Below are 19,774 nucleotides of genomic sequence, written 5' to 3'. Positions count from 1 at the left end.
CTCCCGCCCCCGGCGCGACACCCGCCTCTAGGACCGCTGCGGCGGCGAGGGGGCGGCGGGGCCCGGCGGAGTTCAGGAGGAGAGGAGCAGGGCGGGACGGGGCCCCTCTCGTCTCCTCACCGCCGGTCCCCGGAGGCGGCGGCGGCTGGGGGGAGGTGAGCCCGGGGGGGCGCCTCGGCTGCGGGCCCCGGCAGCGGGGCGGCCCCTGCCCCGAGGCAGGACGATGCCGGTGAAGAAGAAGAGGAAGTCCTCGGGGTCGGCGGCTGCAGCGGCGGACGACACCGGCCTCAAGAAATGTAAACTCGGCAGGTACCGTCTGGCGAGGCGGCGCCGCCCGGCGGGCGGGGCGGGACGCGGCGCTGCTGGCGGCGGCGGCACTTGCCGGCTGTCACGTCCCGGGCGAGCGTCGCGGGGGTGGGCCGCTCCGCCGCGGACGGGGTATCCCTGGCGGCCCCGGCCGTGCGGCGGCTCCGCTCCGCACCGCGTGTCCCTGGGCGGCGGCATCCCTTTGTGCGGCGGCCGCGGGGCCAGGGGACGCGCACCGGGGCCGGTGGGCTCGGTGAGGCCCGGCCGTGCTCGGCGCGTCCCGGTGGCGGGGCGCGCTGGTGCGGGGTGCTAGTCGGGCGGGTGGCAGCGTCTGTGTTTGGCTCGCTCACGTTCAGGGAGAAACACTATGGAAGTGCTCCCGTTCCTTGCTGGTTTTGCCTTGCACCGTACCGGTAGGGCCAGTTCCAGCGTTTGTCCCTGTGTTCGTTCTAACCTTGTCCCTGGGGAGGCAGCTCTCCTCGTTTTAGGATTGCCAATACTCAGTGTCTATGTTAAATCGTGTCTTTTTTTTGCAGTGAAATGGAAACAGAGGTCAGCACTCTCCAAAACAAAATCAGGAAAAGTTTTTTGATAAATACAGGAATCTGAAGCATCTTGTTCATTGACCACTTAGACTGTGATACCTGAAATTTTACCATTAGCACGATAAACCGTTAGTATGGTGTGGCAGGAGCTTCTGGTGTGGCTTCCATAAAGTAACTGTGTGCTTTCTTCATCAATCGGAACTTATTAACTATGTCAGTAAACTAGGAGTTACGACAAACATCCTGAGGACACTAGAACAGAAAGGCCTTACGAAATCAATGCTGTGGGAATGGCTGTTGCAAGTAACTGGCGTATGGCTTTTCTCACAGGTTGGCCAAGGTTGAGCTTAGAAGTACCCAGGCTTTTATTTTGTTGTGACTGTTCATTTTGGATAACTGTTCCAGAGCTTGCTTTCTGTGGTCATTAATGATCTTTTAGTTTCAGTCTAACTTTATTCATAGCCAGTTAATAACCATTCTTGTGCTTGCGTTATCCTTTATATAGCCCTTCTTCTTTGTGGTTCTGCCTCATAGTGTATTTGGAGAGAGCACTTCTGTTTTCTCATGCTTTATTTTGTTAAATTAAACAAGCTAAAATCTTTTGGTTTGTAATACTGATTTTCAGTTTCCTTGCTCATCATAGCTCATCTTTGCATCTGTTCCAGTTTCAATTCATCTTTCTTGGAACACAGCTGACCAAAATTTTATGATCTTCATGTCTTTTACTTAAAAAAAAAAAAATCTTTTGAAAGCTCCTTAAAAAAACGACTCTACAGGAAGGTGGTAGTTGTTGGGCAAAAACTGTGATGTAAATGAGAGTTCATCCTAGCTGATCACAAAATGTTAACTGCACGAGTGTTTTTGACATAGCATTCTTGTGTAGCAATATATTGGTAATATTCTTTAATAAAACCAATTATTACAAATGGATGAATGTTAAACTGAATAAAACCAACAAGCAATAGCATGCTATATGGCTCGCTCTGCTTCTGGGGATTAGTGACTTTTTAATGGCAGTTTAATGGGTGTTTGTCTGTAGTACAGCTGTAGTTCTAGCTTTCAGCACAGGCAGCTTCATCTTGGAGAGTGTGGCTTTCTTTTCCAGTGAAGCTTAAAGCGATACACAGGAGATAAGCTGTTGACCACCTCTCAGAATTGAACTATTCTTTTCCTGCTTGACGTTTCATATTTAAATTGAAGTGTAGAAGCTGCATAATTTTAAATCCTCTTGTACGATTAACTTTCACCTCATTCTTAAAAATAATCTTAGCTTGTTCTAGAAGTCTGTGGCTTGTATTGGAAAGGAGCGTGCATTGAAAAGGTGCTGCGGCTCTTTACTGACTAAAGATGCTTTCATGTGATCAGTGTTTTTACTGGAAGTTGTCAGTTGTTCTATGTATTCTTTTAAAGAACGATAAATTACAAAATTCCCTTCCTAGGCAGACTGGGTTGTGTGTCGCCTAATGAAGACAAGGAGGGGGGGGGGGGAAGCTGTGTGCGTGGAGCAGTTTTAGTCTTACCATAGATCGCATATGACTGTTCTGGTATGTGTATCAAACATCTATAGAATTTACAGATACTTAGTTACATGTTTAATGTAAACAAATTGACCGAGTTTTCTTCCCAAATTTGGATGCTTAACTATAAATAGCCTGACTTTTAAATATGTCAAACTCTGCAGCTCCCGTTGACCTAATTGGGATCTGTGCACATTCAGCACTCTGGAAGATCATGCTGCTTATTACAGACCTAACTTTAAATGCCTGCGTGTATAAATATAAGTAGATAAGAAGGCACTTCAATTACTGAGTAGTGATACTTTGACCATCTGTGTGGGGGTTTTTTGGTTTAATATCTACAGGATAACAGTTCTTTTGCATTTCAGAAAAAGTAATAGTGGCAGTAAATTGGGCTGTGAGAGGGTTGTCTTTCGAGGTAATTTTGTGTTCCATCGAGTGTTGAAATAGGATGACAGACAGTTGCCCTTTTACAAATTCAGCTTCATTGTTAATGAATATTGACTTCATGAAACAGTTTAAATAGTTTGAACTAATAATGAACAATTTGAAATTTAAATTTTTTATTCCCATTTCTCATATAAAAATAACGCTTATCATCCTTGTGTTTCTATAAGCTATTGCAGATCACAAGCCTCTGGTAAAGTAATAAGTGGAGAGGAACATTTTTCAAGCAAAAAGTGCCTGGCTTGGTTTTATGAGTATGCAGGTAATATACAATGGATTCATATTAAAAACAATATGGTTTTGTTTAAAATGAACAGATACATCAAATATTATTTGTTTTGCTTTTTTGTATCCTGATGTAGACATAAAAAAATATGTCGCTTCCTTATAACATGCACTTGAATTAGTATAGTTTTTGCTATCGCCTCTTCAGTATTCGTTCTTTTTGACTTCTTTACGCTTTATAACTTACAATGGTGTTCTTTAAATAGAAATAACTGATGTTGGACAGTACAGTGTGGAGTCTCAGGATATATGGAATGATTCTGCTTCTTGATTTGAGATGGACAAGTAGAAGTCAGGACATGGAGAGACAGTTTAGATAGAAGTTTATTTATGTAACTGGTCCTTGTTTATAATCAAATTGGAAGGATAATGAAGTGGTTCATGATTTAAGCCTCTTGGTTTTTCTGGTTTACAAACTAAAATAATAGATGCTTATACTATTTTTCCTCTCTGAGAATCTGTCTTAACAGTTTTGTTATTTTAAATAATGACTGTTTCATTCAAAAGTGTTAGAAGTAGCCTCTGTCAAATTCATCAGAATTGCTATCCAAGTAATAATTGCTTTCAGTGAATATGCAGTGTATTTTTCAGAATTTTATTGGACTATCACTGCCACTTATTTACCAGTTATATGGTCAGAAATTCAGGATCCATAAACTTATTAATTTCTCTTCTTGTCTAGTCACTACTTGAAGTCCATCATAACGTTAGTGATTAAAACTTATTTCATACTGAGAACTGGTCATTAATGAGCTGATGATTTATCTGCCAGCAATTGATTTGAGTGTATTTATCAGCACTAATGTTTTCCTTGCTGTCTTTATGACAGCTGTAATGAACTACAGCTGATTCTCGTAATCTGCTTTCTGATTTTGGTTTGAGGCATAGTCTTTTGAAGTAAAGAGTCTTTCCTGATGAAAATAATAAAGCTCAATTAATTCTCTTCTAATAAATGCGCCTGCACATACTTCAATTTTTTTCAAGCCTGTAAATTTTGTTTTTATTGTGATTCAAGAACTGAGTGTAGGGGGTTATACTTTGTTAGTTAACCAGTAATCAAAATATCCATGTTTCTATCATAAAGTAGAATTCCAGCAAAATTACACACCATAGGAGGTTGAATGTTTCCATTAAAAGAGAAAATTACACACACGTGTAGATATATGAATTGTACGTGATTTCTGGGCCAAAAACACTAATTCGAGCTTGTACTTGTCATTACAAGTGAACCCTTGTATGTTTTTCTCTTCATAACTTAAGCTTGCAATTTTTTTTACACGTTCTATGTAAGGGCTTCTTAAAACCAGATGGCAGTGTTTTGTCTTGCTTACCTAGGTGAAATTTCTTTGAAATGTTTTTCAAGAGGTAGGAGTTCATGATCTGAAATGCCAGTTGCATTTTATTTTCCTGTAAAAGTAGCCATTCTCAATGGTTTTTATTGACTATTGTTATCTCATGGTGAATAATTATTCAAAGTACGGTATCCGAACTCTCAAAAAGGATTCTGCTTACAGTAACAGCAGTGGATATCGATGAAGTGGAGACGGGTACCATCAAGGGAAAAAAAAAAAAAAAGAAACTGTTCTGTCTATGTAGAGATAGCAGAGTTTGCCAAAAAATCGTAAAATGGCACATTGCTTTGGAAGGCAAAGCCTTTACCTTTTACATGGGTTCGTATTTACTAAAACGTTAACTTAATGATCCAAGACACATTAAATTAACATGTCAACAGGCCCTCTAATAATATTTGGTTGTCCAGTAGGAGTCGTTTTGGAACAGGCTTAGCAGACATAACCGAAACCAGAGAGAGATTTGGAGAAACAAAGCATTGTAGAGTGTGTCTTTATGAGCTCTTTAAATACGCGATTTTCCTGCTTTTTAGAGGCTTTCTTTGTGTGACAGCATAACACTTAACTGTTATGGTCCTAATCAAGTTATTTTCATTGCAGTCATAAACCTTTTTCTGCTTTGTACGTCTCTAACATGCTTAGCATTTTTCTGATTTATTGTTACCGCTCTCTTCGTGTTACTCCGCATCATAAATCTAACCTTACATTGTTTTAAGATTGATCCACTTCTGTGTTAGTGCAAACCCATAATGTTAACAACATTTAAAGAGTAGTATCTGTAATGGTAGCTCAAACAGAATTTTTTTTTTTATTATTGATAAAATAACTCTTTGAAGAACATTATTCATAGAGTAACTTCAGCACAGAGTAGCAGTACCCAAGTTGTCTTAAAAACAATTGACTGCCACAATTATTGGAGTTGAGCTATAGAACCATAGCATGGTTTGGGTTGGAAGAGACCTTAGAGATCAACTAGTTCCAACCCCCTTGCCATGGGCAGGGACACCTTCCACTAGACCAAATTGCTCAAAGCCCTATCCAGCCTGGCCTTGAATACTTCCAGGGAGGGGGCAGGATGGAGTTATGTCAATGGGAAACTCAATGGAGTCTTCTGAAAACTCACATACATGAACAAAAAGAGCTTTTCTGCTGTTATAGGGAGACAGTGCACAACATAAAAGTTCTGGTTTAGTTTTGCTTTTCGTTCATAGTGTTAACTTCATACGTAAAATACATGTCTCCACGTTGCAGTTGGTAGAATGGTTCTAACACAAAAGCTACTTAATAGTGTAATTTGGTGTTTTTGAAGATAGCTTGTATGCAATATAGTCTAATTATTGTGTGTAACCCTTGTGAGCAGTGAATTTTATGTAGATTTCAGTCTGGTTTCTTTTTGGTTTTGAAGGTCCTGATGAAGTTGTGGGGCCTGAAGGAATGGAAAAGTTCTGTGAAGACATCGGTGTTGAGCCTGAAAACGTAGGTTTCTTGCATGATACTAATAACATTTTTGAAAGGGGGTATTGAATAAGATTAAGTTTGGTGTAAAACTCTTAACTTTGGTAAGCAGAGAATTGTTTATCTTCCTGCTTTTAGGAGCTGCTCTAAGATATTTCAGCTGAATACATCAATTATGCGTGGCTGGTGTGTGAGGTTTTTTGTTTTATTACAGTAATGCTTCATTTTCAGAAATTGAAATTAAGGGAAAGATTGCACATAGCTGGATTATTAGATGGTAACAGATAGAATGTGCAAGCATGTACAGCAATTGCTAGACTGTTTGAATGCTTAAAGTTTTCTTCCTGGACATCTAGAAATCAGCTTTTTGTTACATACTGCCTCCTTTTTCTCCCCTTGCTTTTTTTTTTTCCTCCTAGATTATTATGCTGGTTTTAGCCTGGAAACTAGAGGCTGAAAGCATGGGATTTTTTACCAAGGAAGAATGGTTAAAAGGAATGACCTCATTACAGTAAGAGTGCTTTTACATATATAATAGAATGTTCTAATTTTATGTTTGTACGAGTAGCTTAATTAACCTTGCCGTCAGTTTCTTGTGCATTAGCGATAAGACGCAGAAACTCTTGCTTTTAGGTCTGGTCTTTGTCAGCAACTGGAAGTAGCTACTGTTGTTCACCAAGTTGTGAATCTGATGAGTTCACTCAAGTTATAAAGTTTTGTCTAACCCTAATAAGTCAGGTTTTGGTGGCTTCTTTTTCTTAGAAAAAGTGTGTTAAAATATTGTTCTAGTTAGCAGACACAAATAAGTAGAACTGGAGATACCCATAAGCATATCTCAGCACTGGAACTCTAGAAAGTTTTTACTGATTTCTAAGCTTTATAGAGGGGACTGCACTGATAATAATTTTGGTTATTAGTGTTGTTTAATAGATGCAGGTCAGAAGCCATGCTTAGTGCTTAGATTAAATAACGTTTTTTCAATTTATAAATAAACTTCTCACTCCTGTTTGTAAGAATTTTTGGTGAGGTAATGCTCTGCCTAAAGAGGTTGTTTCTTTCAAGAAACTAATCAGCTTTTTGTGAGGCTTAGTTCAGTTGTCCTGTCAGTTGTGAATTGGTTTGGGAAATTGTATTGGGCAGATACCCTCTGGTTATTCAAGACTATGAAGTAAGTGTCTGTGGCCTGACTCTGTGCAAATCTTATTTGATTTGGGATAAGGCTTCTGATAGTCACAAAACAATCAAGGCATCTATCAGAAGCTCTTAAATTTCTTAAGAGACAAAATGATTAATTTAACTGAAATTCAGGATGACGGAGATTAAATTCTGGGTGCATAAATTTTTAAATGCAGTGAACAGGTATAATTTGGTCACTTCTCTGAAGTACTTAATTTTTATGCCCAAATGGAAGCTCTTGAGAGTTAGCCAGTCTAGCAGAATGCAAGCACAAAGATGTACGAAATCAGGCACCTCTTCAGAGCCAGTATTATAAACTTTGAAGTAATTGTGGAATGGTTTGGGTTGGAAGGGACCTGAAAGACCCTCTAGTTCCAACCCCCCTGCTATGGGCAGGGACACCTTCCACTACACCAGGTTGCTCAAAGCCCCATCCAGCCTGGCCTTGAACACTGCCAGGGAGGGGGCAGCCACAGCTTCTCTGGGCAACCTGCTCCAGTGTCTCATCACCCTCACAGTAAAGAATTTCTTCCTTGTATCCTGTCAAAATCTCCTCTCTTTCAGTTTGAAACCGTTACCCCTTGTGCTATCGCTACACTCCCTGATCAAGAGTCCCTCCCCACCTTCCCTGCAGGCCCCCTTTAAGCACTGGAAGGCTGCTATAAGGTCTCCCTGGAGCCTTCTTTTCTCCAGGCTGAACAACCCCAACTCTCTCAGCCTGTCCTCACAGGGGAGGTGCTCCAGCCCCCTGATCATCTTCATGGCCCTCCTCTGGATCTGCTTGAGCAGGTCCACGTCTTTCTTGTGCTGGGGACCCCAGAGCTGGACACAGCACTGCAGGTGGGGTCTCACCAGAGTGGAGTAGAGGGGCAGAATCATCTCCCTCAATCTGCTGGCCATTCTGCTTTTGATGCAGCCCAGGATGCAGCTGGCTTTCCAGGCTGTGAGTGCATATTGCTGGCTCGTATTCAGTTTTTCATCCACCTGCACCCTCAAGACCTTTTCTGCAGGGCTGCTCTCAACCCACTAATCACTCACCCTGGATTTCTGATTTGGGTTGCCCCGACCCAGGTGCAGGACCTTACACTTGGTCTTGCTAAACTTCATGAGGTTTGCACAGGCCCACCTCTCCAGCCTGTCAAGGTCCCTCTGGATGGCCTCCCTTCCCTCCAGCATGTCGACTGCACCACACAGCTTGGTGTTGCCAGCAAACTTGCTGAGGGTGCACTCAATCGTACTGTCCATGTTGCCAAAAATGATTTTGAACAGCACCGGTCCCAATACTGACTGCTAGGGAATGCCACACATCACTGGTCTCCACTTGGACATTGAGCCATTGACCGCAACTCAAGTTCAACCATCCAGGCAATTCCTTATCCACTGAATAGTCTGCCCATCGAATCCCTATCTCTCCAATTTAGAGACAAACATGTCATGCAGGGCAGTGTCGAATGCTTTGCACAAGTCCAGGTACATGAGATCAGTTGCTCTTCCCTTATCCACCAATGCTGTAACTGCATGTAGAAGGCCACCAAATTTGTCAGGCATGATTTGCCCTTGGTGAAACCATGTTGGCTGTCACCAATCACCTCCTTATTTTGCATGTGCCCTAGCATAGTTTCCAGGAGGATCTGCTCCATGATTTTGCCAGGCACAGAGATGAGACTGACTGGCCTGTAGTTCCTGGGGTCTTCCTTTTTTCCCTTTTTAAAAGTAAGGGTTATGTTTCTTCTTTTTCAGTCAGCAGGAGCTCCACTAGACTTCTGTGACTTCTCTAAATATGATGGAGAGGGACTTGGCAACTTCATCTGCCATTTCTCTCAGGACCCGCAGATGCATCTCATCAGGTCTCATGGACTTGTGCACCTTCAGGTTCCTTAGATGGTCTCAAACTTGATCCTCTTCTACAGTGGGTGGTTCTTCATTCTGCCACTCCCTGCCTTTGCCTTCTGTGACTTGGGCGATGTGGCTGGAGCACTTGCTGGTGAAGACTGAGGCAAATCAGCTGTGATTATGACTCTTCTGGTTCTTTTTAAGAACAGAGCTGGTCATGCTGTAGCCTAAATGTGTTTCAGACAGAAAATATGGTACTGCTGTGCATTTTTATATAAACAGACTTGTGGTCGGAGCACCTGCCTAAGCCTAAACCAGCTAACCTGTATGTTTTGCTTCCCCTGGGTGTGCTCTAATAGCAGACTGTAGACTAAGCAGCTGGATGAAGCAATGCCAGTCACATAAAGGAATTCAAGATTTGTTGGCCTAAAAAGAAAATATAATTCTGTAGACTTGCGCTGTTTCTGCTTGTTGGGAAGGGAGGATCATATTATGGGATTCCATCTGGAATGAGGGAATCTAGTTTCTCTTGAAAGGTTTGACAGAAGTTTTGAAGAAGAGGGATTTTACACTCTTAAAGCAATAGAGTATTATTACATTCTTGCATAGCTCTTTTTTTTTTTTAAAAAATTTTTGCATGAATTATATTAAAATGCATTAAAAGGCCAGAATGTATCTGAAGTCAGAGTTACATTATAGAATCCTTATTTCAAAATATGTGAGATGTCACATAAGGTCATTCCATGAACAGGGTTGGGTGGAATTCAGCTCCATAGTAAGGCACCTAAATGTGTGGTTTATATGCAAGACCTGCAATCTTTGAGATCTAGTCAATGTAGTGGAGCCTGGGGAGGCATTCAGTTTGCCTGAAGGCCTAGTAACTGGTCACCTGAATTGCTGTTATGGGTTGGTTGGCTAGACCTCTCTAAATGGCAACACCTAAAGCTTAGACACCTAAATCTGATCTACAGTTGGATGCCAACATATAGGTGCCTTAATCTTGAAGTAGCATTCTTTCTGTGTGTGATTTTGTGATATGCTGATGAAGTTTGTTCTTGAGACAGACGGAGAAAAATAAATATGTGATAAGGTATACACTGTCAAAACTAAGGTGGATCAAGCACTAGCAGCTTATGAGACAAACAACTTAAGCCGTGAAAGTGAGGTTTCTAGTATATCGTGTTGATAGGGTGAATTCTGCCCTATATATGTATATATGTGTGCGTGTGTTTATGTATGAAAGCTGGGTGCTTGAATCTAAATTAATCACCTGAAGCTCTTTTCATAGTCAGCAGAGAGAAACAAGTACTTCTGCTGGGCAATTTATTTCAGCTATTTTAACCTCCTTAGGAGGAGCTGAATAGCCCTTAGCAAGTGACTGTTTATCTACATTTGTTTTAAAGCCATTAGAGGGTGAATAACTTAGAGCTGAGCATTTAACTTTTCATATCTGAGTTAAAGGAGAAGCATACTTATGTATTTGTCAACTGTAGCCTTTACAGACCTACAAAGAAAAAAAAAAAATCTAGTTACAAAATGAAGGTGAAGGAAAAAGGAATGCAATTCATGATTTTATTTAACTCCACAGAAGCCATTGTTTGAACTACGTAAATACAAAGAATTTTGTGTGTAAGGAAGTGAGGCATAAGTAGCTGTATTATCTGAGTACTTCCCTCTGGCTGTTTATTTTTTACCTTAGAATTTGAGCCAAATTTTACATTAAAGTTGAGCTTTTGGAAATGAGTGGCCGGGTAAAGGGGTGAGTGCCAAATTAGCTTCCAACTGAGGGAAAGATAAGGTCATAATCTCACATTTTTAGGTATGAGAAGCTATACGAGAGAGAGAGGCAGGAAAATCAGGTTTGTAACTTCTTGCTGTTTGGAGAATTTAGTGAAAACAACTTATTTGTGTTGGTTTTAATGACAGCCTAATATTAGCTAATATCAGCTAATGATAGCTAATATCAATAAGCTTGTTGCTTGTTACTACCTTTCTGTTATTTTTTTTGAGGCTAACACAAAGCATAGTCTAAATAATATTTTATTTTTTTTTAATGCCAGTATAGCATTCACTGTATACGGGAATCTAATTTCTGGGCTTCAGACCTGTAAATCAATGCACATGGTGAAACTATAGCACTGTCAGGGCACAGAAAAGATGTCCCTTTGCTCTCATAAGCCATTACTTCCTCAGACCTCTGTATGCTGCAGTCATAATGTGGAACGTAAATTTCAGAAGACCTTCAATGCTTGAAGAGAGTGGATGGGCTAGATGGGTATCACTTCCTTTTGTCCATCCAGAGGGCTGGATGATGGCAGGGGAACTCTTTTTTTGTAGATTAAAAGACCTTCAAACTACTTTATGTACTACCATTAAATGCTTTTGGTTTAATGTTTGTATACATCTTACCAATTTTTCTTTTTAGTAAAAGACAAGCATGTGTGAGTTGTTATGAAGTATGAAACATTGGAATATCTGAGTAGGAGTCATTGAATCATCACTCTGTCCGTGTTAGTTGTGCCTCAAATGAACTGTCTACCTCAACAGAAATACAGACAGGTCTGCTTTGTGGTGCTAATTGTAAGTTTTGTTCCAAATACGATGTAGGGATATGAAGAGAATGTAGTAAGCTAATGTCTAGTTTTGTTGATCTTGAGGTAACCTTATTTAATGATATCTTTCAGTAAAGGCAGTTCAAGAAATTACATCTTTTTGTGGTCTCTGAGCAGGAGCTTGGAATTAATTCACTTGTACTTATTAGAACGCTGTTCTGACTTAAAAAAAAAAAATGCTGTTAAGATGATAAGTATGGGTGACCTCAGTCATCTTGTTTATGGTGCAGCCATGCAAGCAGCTATACCTCTAGAAAAGAGGAGTTTGACAGCTCCTTACCTCACTAGTGTGAAGAACATCAGTGACCAGGTATAGAAATGCCTTAAATGGCTTTAACGGAGATATGTCCCTGCACTGGGCTTCAGAGGGTGGTACCTGTTGGTTGGAGTGGGATCCATTTGACTATTTGATTTTTAAATAGATTGACAATCTCTCAGGAGTCTTGAGGTTTGATAATTGCACATTTTCATACCAACTTTTCCAAGAGAATCATTTCTGCATTAAAATACATACAGGCAATAGTACAGAGACAGTAACAGGAATTGTACTTTGTACTTAAATTTATGATTATTTGAACAATTTTAACAAAATACCTTGTAATAAATTTAAACATACTGAAATTTATGTTTATCCATGGTGTGTAAATAATCTTAGACAAATTATATTTGACAAAATCCGTGGTAAACCCACTTTAAATAGTTTATGTGTGTCATTAATACACTAACAGTATGAGCATTTAGTTAGGTGTTAAATAGGTAGATTTACTCTCAGATGTGTAGAGGACAGTATTATTGCAGTATGAAAGTTTGAACATGAAAAGAAGAGATATGAATATAAAATGAGATGCCTTTGTAGCATAGCATAATGCTGTTTTAAGGGTTAAACAATAGAATACATAGACCAATTAGATGGTGAAGACAAAAAAAGTGATTTTACTTCTAGATAAATTTACCAAAGCTTTTTTTAAGAAGATTTCTTTTCAATTTAATGCGTGGTTTATTGCAAAATATATTAGTTCTCATCATCTGAATATGCAGCCTAATTAGCTAATAGTTTTATTTATTTAGCACTGGTCTTGGCTGGGACTCAGTGCTGCTGTAGGTAGGTACTGCTAGAGCCAAGAAATAACAAAAGGCTCCATCACTGGAATTTCTCTTGTCACAGCCTGAGAGGGACAGGCAGACAGACAGACTGCGCGCATAGGCTGGCGGACCTGAGGAGCGGGAAGGTTCAGCTGTGGGCAGGGTGCAGCATCAAAGCACAGCTTCTCAGCAACCTGCCGTGGTGCTCCTGAAGGGCCCTGGCTTGGGGCTGCTGTACGAGTCCGTTGGGAGCTGTTAAAGATGCAGATGTTCTTGGTTTTTTAATGTTGAAGATGCCTTCTTTAACACTAGGTGCCAGAAGGGGGACATGGTACCAGAGGAAGTATTTATATACATCCGCGTTTCTGAAACTATTGCTTCTGTCACGCAGGATATAGGGCAAGGTGCAATTTTATTTTTTTTAACCATGGCAGCTATTATTTTATAAGAGTAAAATGTGATATAATGTAACAACTGTTCTTTTGAGTGAGCCTTTCTTGGAGGATTAGCATATGTAAATTATCAATTTACAATCAGCTCAATCCTGCCACTTACAAATATATAGTCTTGAAGTGTGTTATTAGGGTTTGGTTTTTTCCAAAGATATATGGCATAAAGCCCTTATTTACAGCTGGATTTTACCTCCTTAGTGCACACTGTTTTCTCCAACCTTTCATAGTGATTGAAAGATCAGATAGTGCTGGGTGTGAATATCAATTGCAGAATAAGGCATAAAAAGACTACTATTTGAGAAGTAAAGAAGAGACTTTGTATTATGTTGCTGATACATTAAAAAACAAAAACAACAAAAAAAAAAAACAAAAACAAAAAAAAACCCACCTCGATTACAGCAGCCAGGCGTTCATCTTTCAGTAAGCTGCAAATATTGAGCATGTTCAGTGTTCTTTAAGTCACGTTCATAGTATTACTCCTGTGCATCTGGTTATTGCATCTTGGTGATCTTAATTTTGTTTTTATGTTTGCTGGCATTTTTTTCATTGTGCAAATAACTTGGTTTGAACTTTTAATTTGGTTTTCTTTATTTTAAGGTGTGACTGTACAGAAAAACTACAGAGTAAATTTGACTTCTTGCGGTCACAATTGAATGACATTTCATCGTTTAAGAATATCTACAGATATGCCTTTGATTTTGCAAGGGTAAGACTACTGTAATGTTAGAGAAGTTCTTACTTTAATTGTTCATTGAGCTTGTACTTGAGTGGTTTTTGTGCTTTCTTTATTCAACCTTAGGATAAAGACCAACGAAGTCTTGATATTGATACTGCAAAATCCATGTTAGCTCTTCTGCTTGGAAGAACTTGGCCACTGTTTTCAGTATTTTATCAATACCTGGAGGTACAAGTTTCCTTGGCTTTCTGAATGATGGCATAGTAGTTGGGCTGTTCTGTGAAAAGTTTTCAGGGTTTGTGTTGTTTTTGCTCAAGAACATACCCGTATTGCTCCTCTTCTCTTGCTCAATGTGCTTATGAAACAGCGTTGTTCTTGTATACATCACAGATCCTTTTCTCCCTCCCTGTGCCCCACCCCCCTTCTCTTATCAAAGGCAACTAAAATTCTCTTAATTAGACTATAAAGGTAAATTTAAAATTAAATAATAGAGCCCTAGTAGTATCTTCAGCTGCATTGGCACTGAATTTCAAGTTTACTTTGTGTAGATACCGTACGTAGGTACCTTGAGCTCTGGCTGTTTCTGGAAGATTTTGGTCAGCTCAGCTGCAAGTGACTTAGTCAGTATTGAGGACATGTGTAGTTGGTGGAGCGTGCTAGGCTTGAGACTGTTGCCTGGCTTCAAATCCGTACTAATATTGCAAAGTAGGTGTCCTTATGGTCATACTGTACCATACCCTGGAGAAGAGATTTCTGTAATTGTTCATTCTGGAAATATATCTGAACTAGGTATGCCCCACTTCAGGGCAAGACAAAAATTTGCCAATTTTTGAAGCTGAAGAGTGGTGGCTTTCTGATTCCCTGGTATTTTGATTTTGCTCTGATCTTTCAAGAAACCATTTATGTAGTTTGAGAACTATGAAATATGTGCATCTATAGTATTTGGGGAGAAAAAAAAACCTACAGAAAACCAAGGAAATAGTAGCCATTGTTACCCATTAAATTGTTTGTTGGGAACTGATTGAAGATAAAAATGAGAGAAATGAGATGCAGCATTACCAGATGTCACTTCACATTTTAATGTTCTGAAATTATTTTCCATAGCAATCGAAGTATAGAGTTATGAATAAGGATCAGTGGTACAACGTGCTAGAGTTCAGCAGAACTGTCCATGCAGATCTTAGCAACTACGATGAAGATGGTGCATGTAAGTATTGATAACATTTTGCTTATTCAGCTGTTATTTCAGTATTTTCAAATTGCATAAAACAAATTTCTGTAACAGAAACAATAATGTAAGGTATAAAATATTTCTTCTCCAACAAGCATAGAAAAACTGTCCTGATACCATCCATCTTCAAACTGCAGATATTAATTGTAGTAGTATGTCAGGGGTATGATAGTATACTTGAGACAACTTATATTCAGTTGAGGATCTAGTGAAGCTGCTTGCTACATGAAACTATAGACTTTCATACAGAATTATTAACAGCAAACTCTCATTTTGTATTAATATATAATAAACTCTAGTTTAACTATGGAGTAGTCTAGCTGCTGGTGCTTGCTTCTGAACTCTACACCTGGCTGATGGTCAGTCATGCTATGACTGAACTGCATTAGGCATCTCACTTTGGTCCATGCTCTAATTATGTGTAGTTTTGAAAGCTCTAGGAAGAAGTAATTAGTTGTGCCGGTTTACAATATAGCCTTGTTTTCATGCTTTCTGTTTGGTTCAGGGGACCTGTCAGATGTCAGGAACATTTTTTTTCCATAGATCCGTGGAGAGTTACTTGTGCAATTTTTGCTGCCCTTGAATTGAAATGCTTGTAGTCATCTTTGAGACTTAAGAAGTATTTGACCATAGGATTGACGTGGATGTTACCTAGACCAATATTTTCAACCTTCATACTTTAAGAGAAGATGTTTGAAAGACATTGGCAAATATAACTCCAACTTTCATCCATTTGCAGGGCCTGTACTTCTGGATGAATTTGTTGAATGGCAAAAAGTTCGTCAAGCGTCATAGCAAGAATTCAAAGGAAAATGCAAAAGTTTTTTTGGTGCCCACCTGTACACAAACTAATGAGAAAAACAAAGGATTGCATTTTCATTCTTAAGAAAGACTTTACAGTAATTTTTTTCCTTTTTTAAGGAAACTTTCTTGTTACATGTGATATGGGCATTGAACCACACCTCCTCCGAGACTGAAAGTTGGAGTTCTTGTTTTGAGTCTTATGTTTATAGCATTTATTTCAGAACAATAAAGATTCAGATTTGTGACAAAGGCCTAAAACTGAAGAATGTCCCTTGAATGTGAGTGTGGTGTCTATTTTTAAAACCAAATCTTTAAGATTATCTTTCTCAGAAGTGCCCTTTGTGAATTTTTGAAGACCTTAAAAATGCTTAACTGGCACTGTTGCTTGCTGATGGTATGACTGTCCAGTGTGACAAACGTTACGAAGAATGACTGATTTTTGGAGCCCTGGGTGGGAGTGTGCTGATTTGCATATTAAGATTGGTCATGGGTTGTGCCACAGTTTTCAGCTCCTTGTGGAGAGAAGGCCTTAAACTCTTATTTTTCTCTTCTTTCTTTTTTTGTTCAGTACCCACCCAGTGGCATGGCGTTTAATGGCAGGCCCTCTTAAAGCAGAAAGGTGTAGAGCATATGGCTCTAGATGCAGAATGGCTGAAAACTAGTTGCCTGTACCTCTGATGGTGAACACAGATGCTCTTTGGTACAGTAAGGCAGCTTCAAATTTTTACTACACTTTAGACTTTGGATTGCTTTGTATAAAAAGTGCAATTTATATTTTAAAAGGGAAAGCTGGAAAGACTTGGTTTCAAGCTTTGCTTCTTACATGTTTTAGACTGGAAGCATTCACAACGTGACTTTCTTTTATCTCCCTGGATGCTTTTCATAATGTAAGTCAAGAAGAGACTATTCAATCACCTACCTTTGACCTGTATATAACAGGCTATTAATTTTTACCCTATTACTCCATGTATTGAGTCCAGTAACTACTGCGATTGCCCTTTTAGGTGCTTGGTGTTTGTGGCAACCTTTAAATACAGAAGAAGTTTGTCACTCTGCCTTCCTGCACAGGAGGCCCGATGCCACCCTGGAGGAGGAAAGGGATTTTAATGAGTAAACATGAGAAACCAAAACAGAATGAGAGAATGAAGCATTTGTAACTTCTACTTTATTATATGAATACATTATGTAGACTGTGATAATGCCGTGAGACTCAGACAGTGATCAAGGCCTCATTGTGCCAAATATTTCAACAGCTTGAAATAAGAATAGACAATGTAAGCTAGGCATGACTTGAAGATCTTTGCCTCAGGGAAATTACTTATGGTTTGCACATCCCTTATTCAGACTAACAAGCAGGAGTTTTCTTATCTTTAAGGAAAGCTTTATTCCCAAAATGAATTTTAGGTTGGTTTTGTTGGTTGGTTGGTTGTGTTTTGGTTTTTGTTTTGTTTTTGTTTTTTTTACAAGGAGGGGAAAAAAAAAAAGGTGTGAGGAGAAGTAATAAGTGGGACAAACTATTAGTGCGTGCCTGTGCTCTTGTTCTACTAGAGAGAACCACTCTAGCAACTTACCTTCCAGCCGTGCTTGCTGTGGGCCACAGGAAGCAGTGCAGTGGTGGTCCATGGGCTGTTCTGCACATCACCTGACAGTGCAGTCGAACCTTAGAAGCTTGGGTCTGCCCACGCGAAAAAAAGCATTGGGGGAAAACCAAACCAAACAACAGTTGTGGTACGTGGAAGATCTCTGCTTGTGCAGTGGCTAGTGACTGTGTGCATGCAAATGCATGCACCACAGCTGTTCTAGGTATTTTTCCACCTTTTTTTAAGAGAAGTACTTAGCTTTAGACCTCATGTAGGCTGCAGCAGTTCTCTTCAATATGCTACAAGTTGTCTATTTGCATTGCTGGTAATTCTGATTTCACTCTTAACAGAGTGCCTTTCATTTGGAAATTGCCCTACCCTACAGAAAGTTAGTGCCAGAATGAGATTAACTTCAAGAGTCCAATGATGTACTGATAGAGTAAGGTCCTACGATGCACAAATAAACATGCACCAACTAATTTATGTCAAGGGAAGTACTGCTGTAAACTGAATCTCTGCAGGGGCACTGATTCTGAAATGACTCTCAAATTCACTACAGTGACGCTCCTTGCTTAGTATGTTTAGTCCCCATTATACCAGTGAAATTCTCTTTCCAGAAGGTTTGAAATACCAGTTAGAAGATTAATATTTTACAGTGTGATTAAAATAAAATTTAAAAAAATCATCTTTTTTAGGAAACTGCAAACTGTTGTGAATTCAATTTAACCAGTTGGTCCTAGAAGATGGTCTTAGAGTCTAACAGTAGGAGTGATGCATTGACCAATCCAAGGTGGTCAAGTACTTACCGTTAAGGCGTAAGACGCTATGTGATGTATCATTTGTATCTCTGTTAAGGTTTCATCAGTATTCCTGTAGTAAATCCATGTTTCAGGGATTTATAACTTGGTTGTGTGTGTGATTGAAAATCATCAGTTACTGTAAAACTTTGACTGGGAATGAATGTATTTAAACTACTTAAAATCAATATAGTTTTTCAAATTTGAATGAAATAGTATTTTAAGTTATGTTTTTGTGCTCAAAACTGCAATCAGATTTATTGTTTAAATGTGAACTAATGGCTTGTACAGTTTCATTGTGAGCTGATCACTTCTATTAGTTGTCTTTTATTAAATCACCTTACAGCTTACTGTGGATAAGTGCCAAGAGCTGTTTGTTTATTTTTTTAATTTTGTGCACGTCCACAAGCCAAAACTGAGTTCATCTAAATGCTTTCTTTAGTCTTTGAACTTTAATTTTGCTTTCCTCAGGTGCATTTCAGTCTCTTGAATTTAAAAAAAAAAAAAGTGACACCTTATTTTTCAGTATTCTAAGGAGAAAGTTCACAGGTGAAATGTGCTGCCGCAGTTGTGACAAATAATAAAACTGAAGGTGAAATGTCTTCCAAAACTAAATCATAGTGGTGTCTATCTTGATGTTATAAACGTCACTTTAATCTCACTTTCATTTCTTGATATTAATTCCTCCTAGCATAGCTTTTCTGTAGTTTTCTTAGGCAACTAACAGTTTTGGGTTTTAAATCTGAAAACACCCACCTGCTCATGGAAAAAGCCATACTGGTAGATTGGAATGTAATATTTGTCCTATGTAAAAATGTGATCTTGAATTACGCAGTCATGTATCTTTGCTTATGACTTTAACTGTATATGTAGTTTTGATCCAGTTTATCTTTACTGTTTAAATGTCTGATTCTTTACTAATGACTGTAATTTCACATTTCTATATAGCGGAATTTGAATTTTGCAGTTGAGATTACAGTGGATACCAGTTCGGTACCAATCACGGGTGGCCCAAAGGGGGCACTGTGGACTGCGTTTCCATTGTTGAGGGTTTTTTATATCTGTCTAAAGCTCTGAGCTGATACATGGATATTGACCGCACAAAAACTGCGAAAGGGTCCATAAGTTTAATGTTCCTGATGTTTTGTTAATTTTTTAAGCTAGTGAACAGTTCTTTCAATGCGATATGTACAAACTTGTACAGGTTTAGCTTTAAGTATGACAAATAAAATGGTATATAATAGGGCAGAAAACTTACCGTTTTTTGTCATGCTGCCTCTTAATTTTTTCTTTTGTGTATGTATAATTGTTCTTAAAGTCACTGAGTGACTTAATTCCAGCAAGCTGGATCAGTCTAATTTTGAACTTAACTTTACTGAATAATTTCTTTGCTCCTCTGTGCACATACAGAAATAAGAGCTTGATCTCAACAGGGAGCATCAGCAAACACTGTTCTTGATTTTATATATCCCATGTTGTTAAGTGCTGATAGAATATAATGGTCCTGATAATTAACTGTCATGAATTATTCATTGGATGAACACTGTTCCAACAACCTGTTGCAATGCGTGTGAATGAAAAGAGAATGAGCTTTGCTTTCTTCCCTGCACACACCCCCCCCCGCTC

At 39.2% G+C, this 19,774-nt stretch overlaps 1 protein-coding gene across 2 annotated transcripts; it reads left to right on the top strand.

Annotated features, from left to right (window-relative positions):
• Nucleotides 1–204: 204 nt before the first annotated feature.
• DCUN1D5 (defective in cullin neddylation 1 domain containing 5) lies at nt 205–16,101 on the top strand. 2 transcript variants are annotated; one of them, XM_086481757.1, is made up of 8 exons: nt 205–309; nt 2,995–3,077; nt 5,855–5,925; nt 6,324–6,415; nt 13,658–13,766; nt 13,860–13,964; nt 14,841–14,943; nt 15,707–16,101. In XM_086481757.1, the coding sequence occupies exons 1-8, from the start codon at nt 224–226 to the stop codon at nt 15,760–15,762; spliced, it is 705 nt and encodes a 234-aa protein (XP_086337883.1). In that variant the 5' UTR covers nt 205–223; the 3' UTR covers nt 15,763–16,101. The 2 variants fall into 2 exon arrangements, with proteins under 2 accessions (XP_086337883.1, XP_086337884.1); XM_086481758.1 differs by having other exon boundaries at nt 206–309; nt 2,986–3,077.
• The last annotated feature ends 3,673 nt before the right edge of the window (nt 16,102–19,774 follow it).

The sequence above is a fragment of the Leptosomus discolor genome, chromosome 1 (genome assembly GCF_034619465.1).
Source record: "Leptosomus discolor isolate bLepDis1 chromosome 1, bLepDis1.hap2, whole genome shotgun sequence".
Lineage (NCBI taxonomy): Eukaryota > Metazoa > Chordata > Aves > Leptosomiformes > Leptosomidae > Leptosomus > Leptosomus discolor.
The sequence above is the reverse complement of the archived record's forward strand: the minus strand, read 5'-3'. Positions and strand labels throughout refer to the sequence as shown.

What these genes read in the sequence shown, in the direction of transcription:
- DCUN1D5 (XM_086481758.1), top strand. Translation starts at nt 224, where the DNA reads ATGCCGGTGAAGAAGAAGAGGAAGTCCTCGGGGTCGGCGGCTGCAGCG. An exon ending in AAAGGAATGACCTCATTACA is followed by an intron (nt 6,416 to 13,657) that starts GTAAGAGTGCTT and finishes CTTTATTTTAAG; the next exon opens with GTGTGACTGTACAGAAAAAC. An exon ending in TATTTTATCAATACCTGGAG is followed by an intron (nt 13,965 to 14,840) that starts GTACAAGTTTCC and finishes TATTTTCCATAG; the next exon opens with CAATCGAAGTATAGAGTTAT.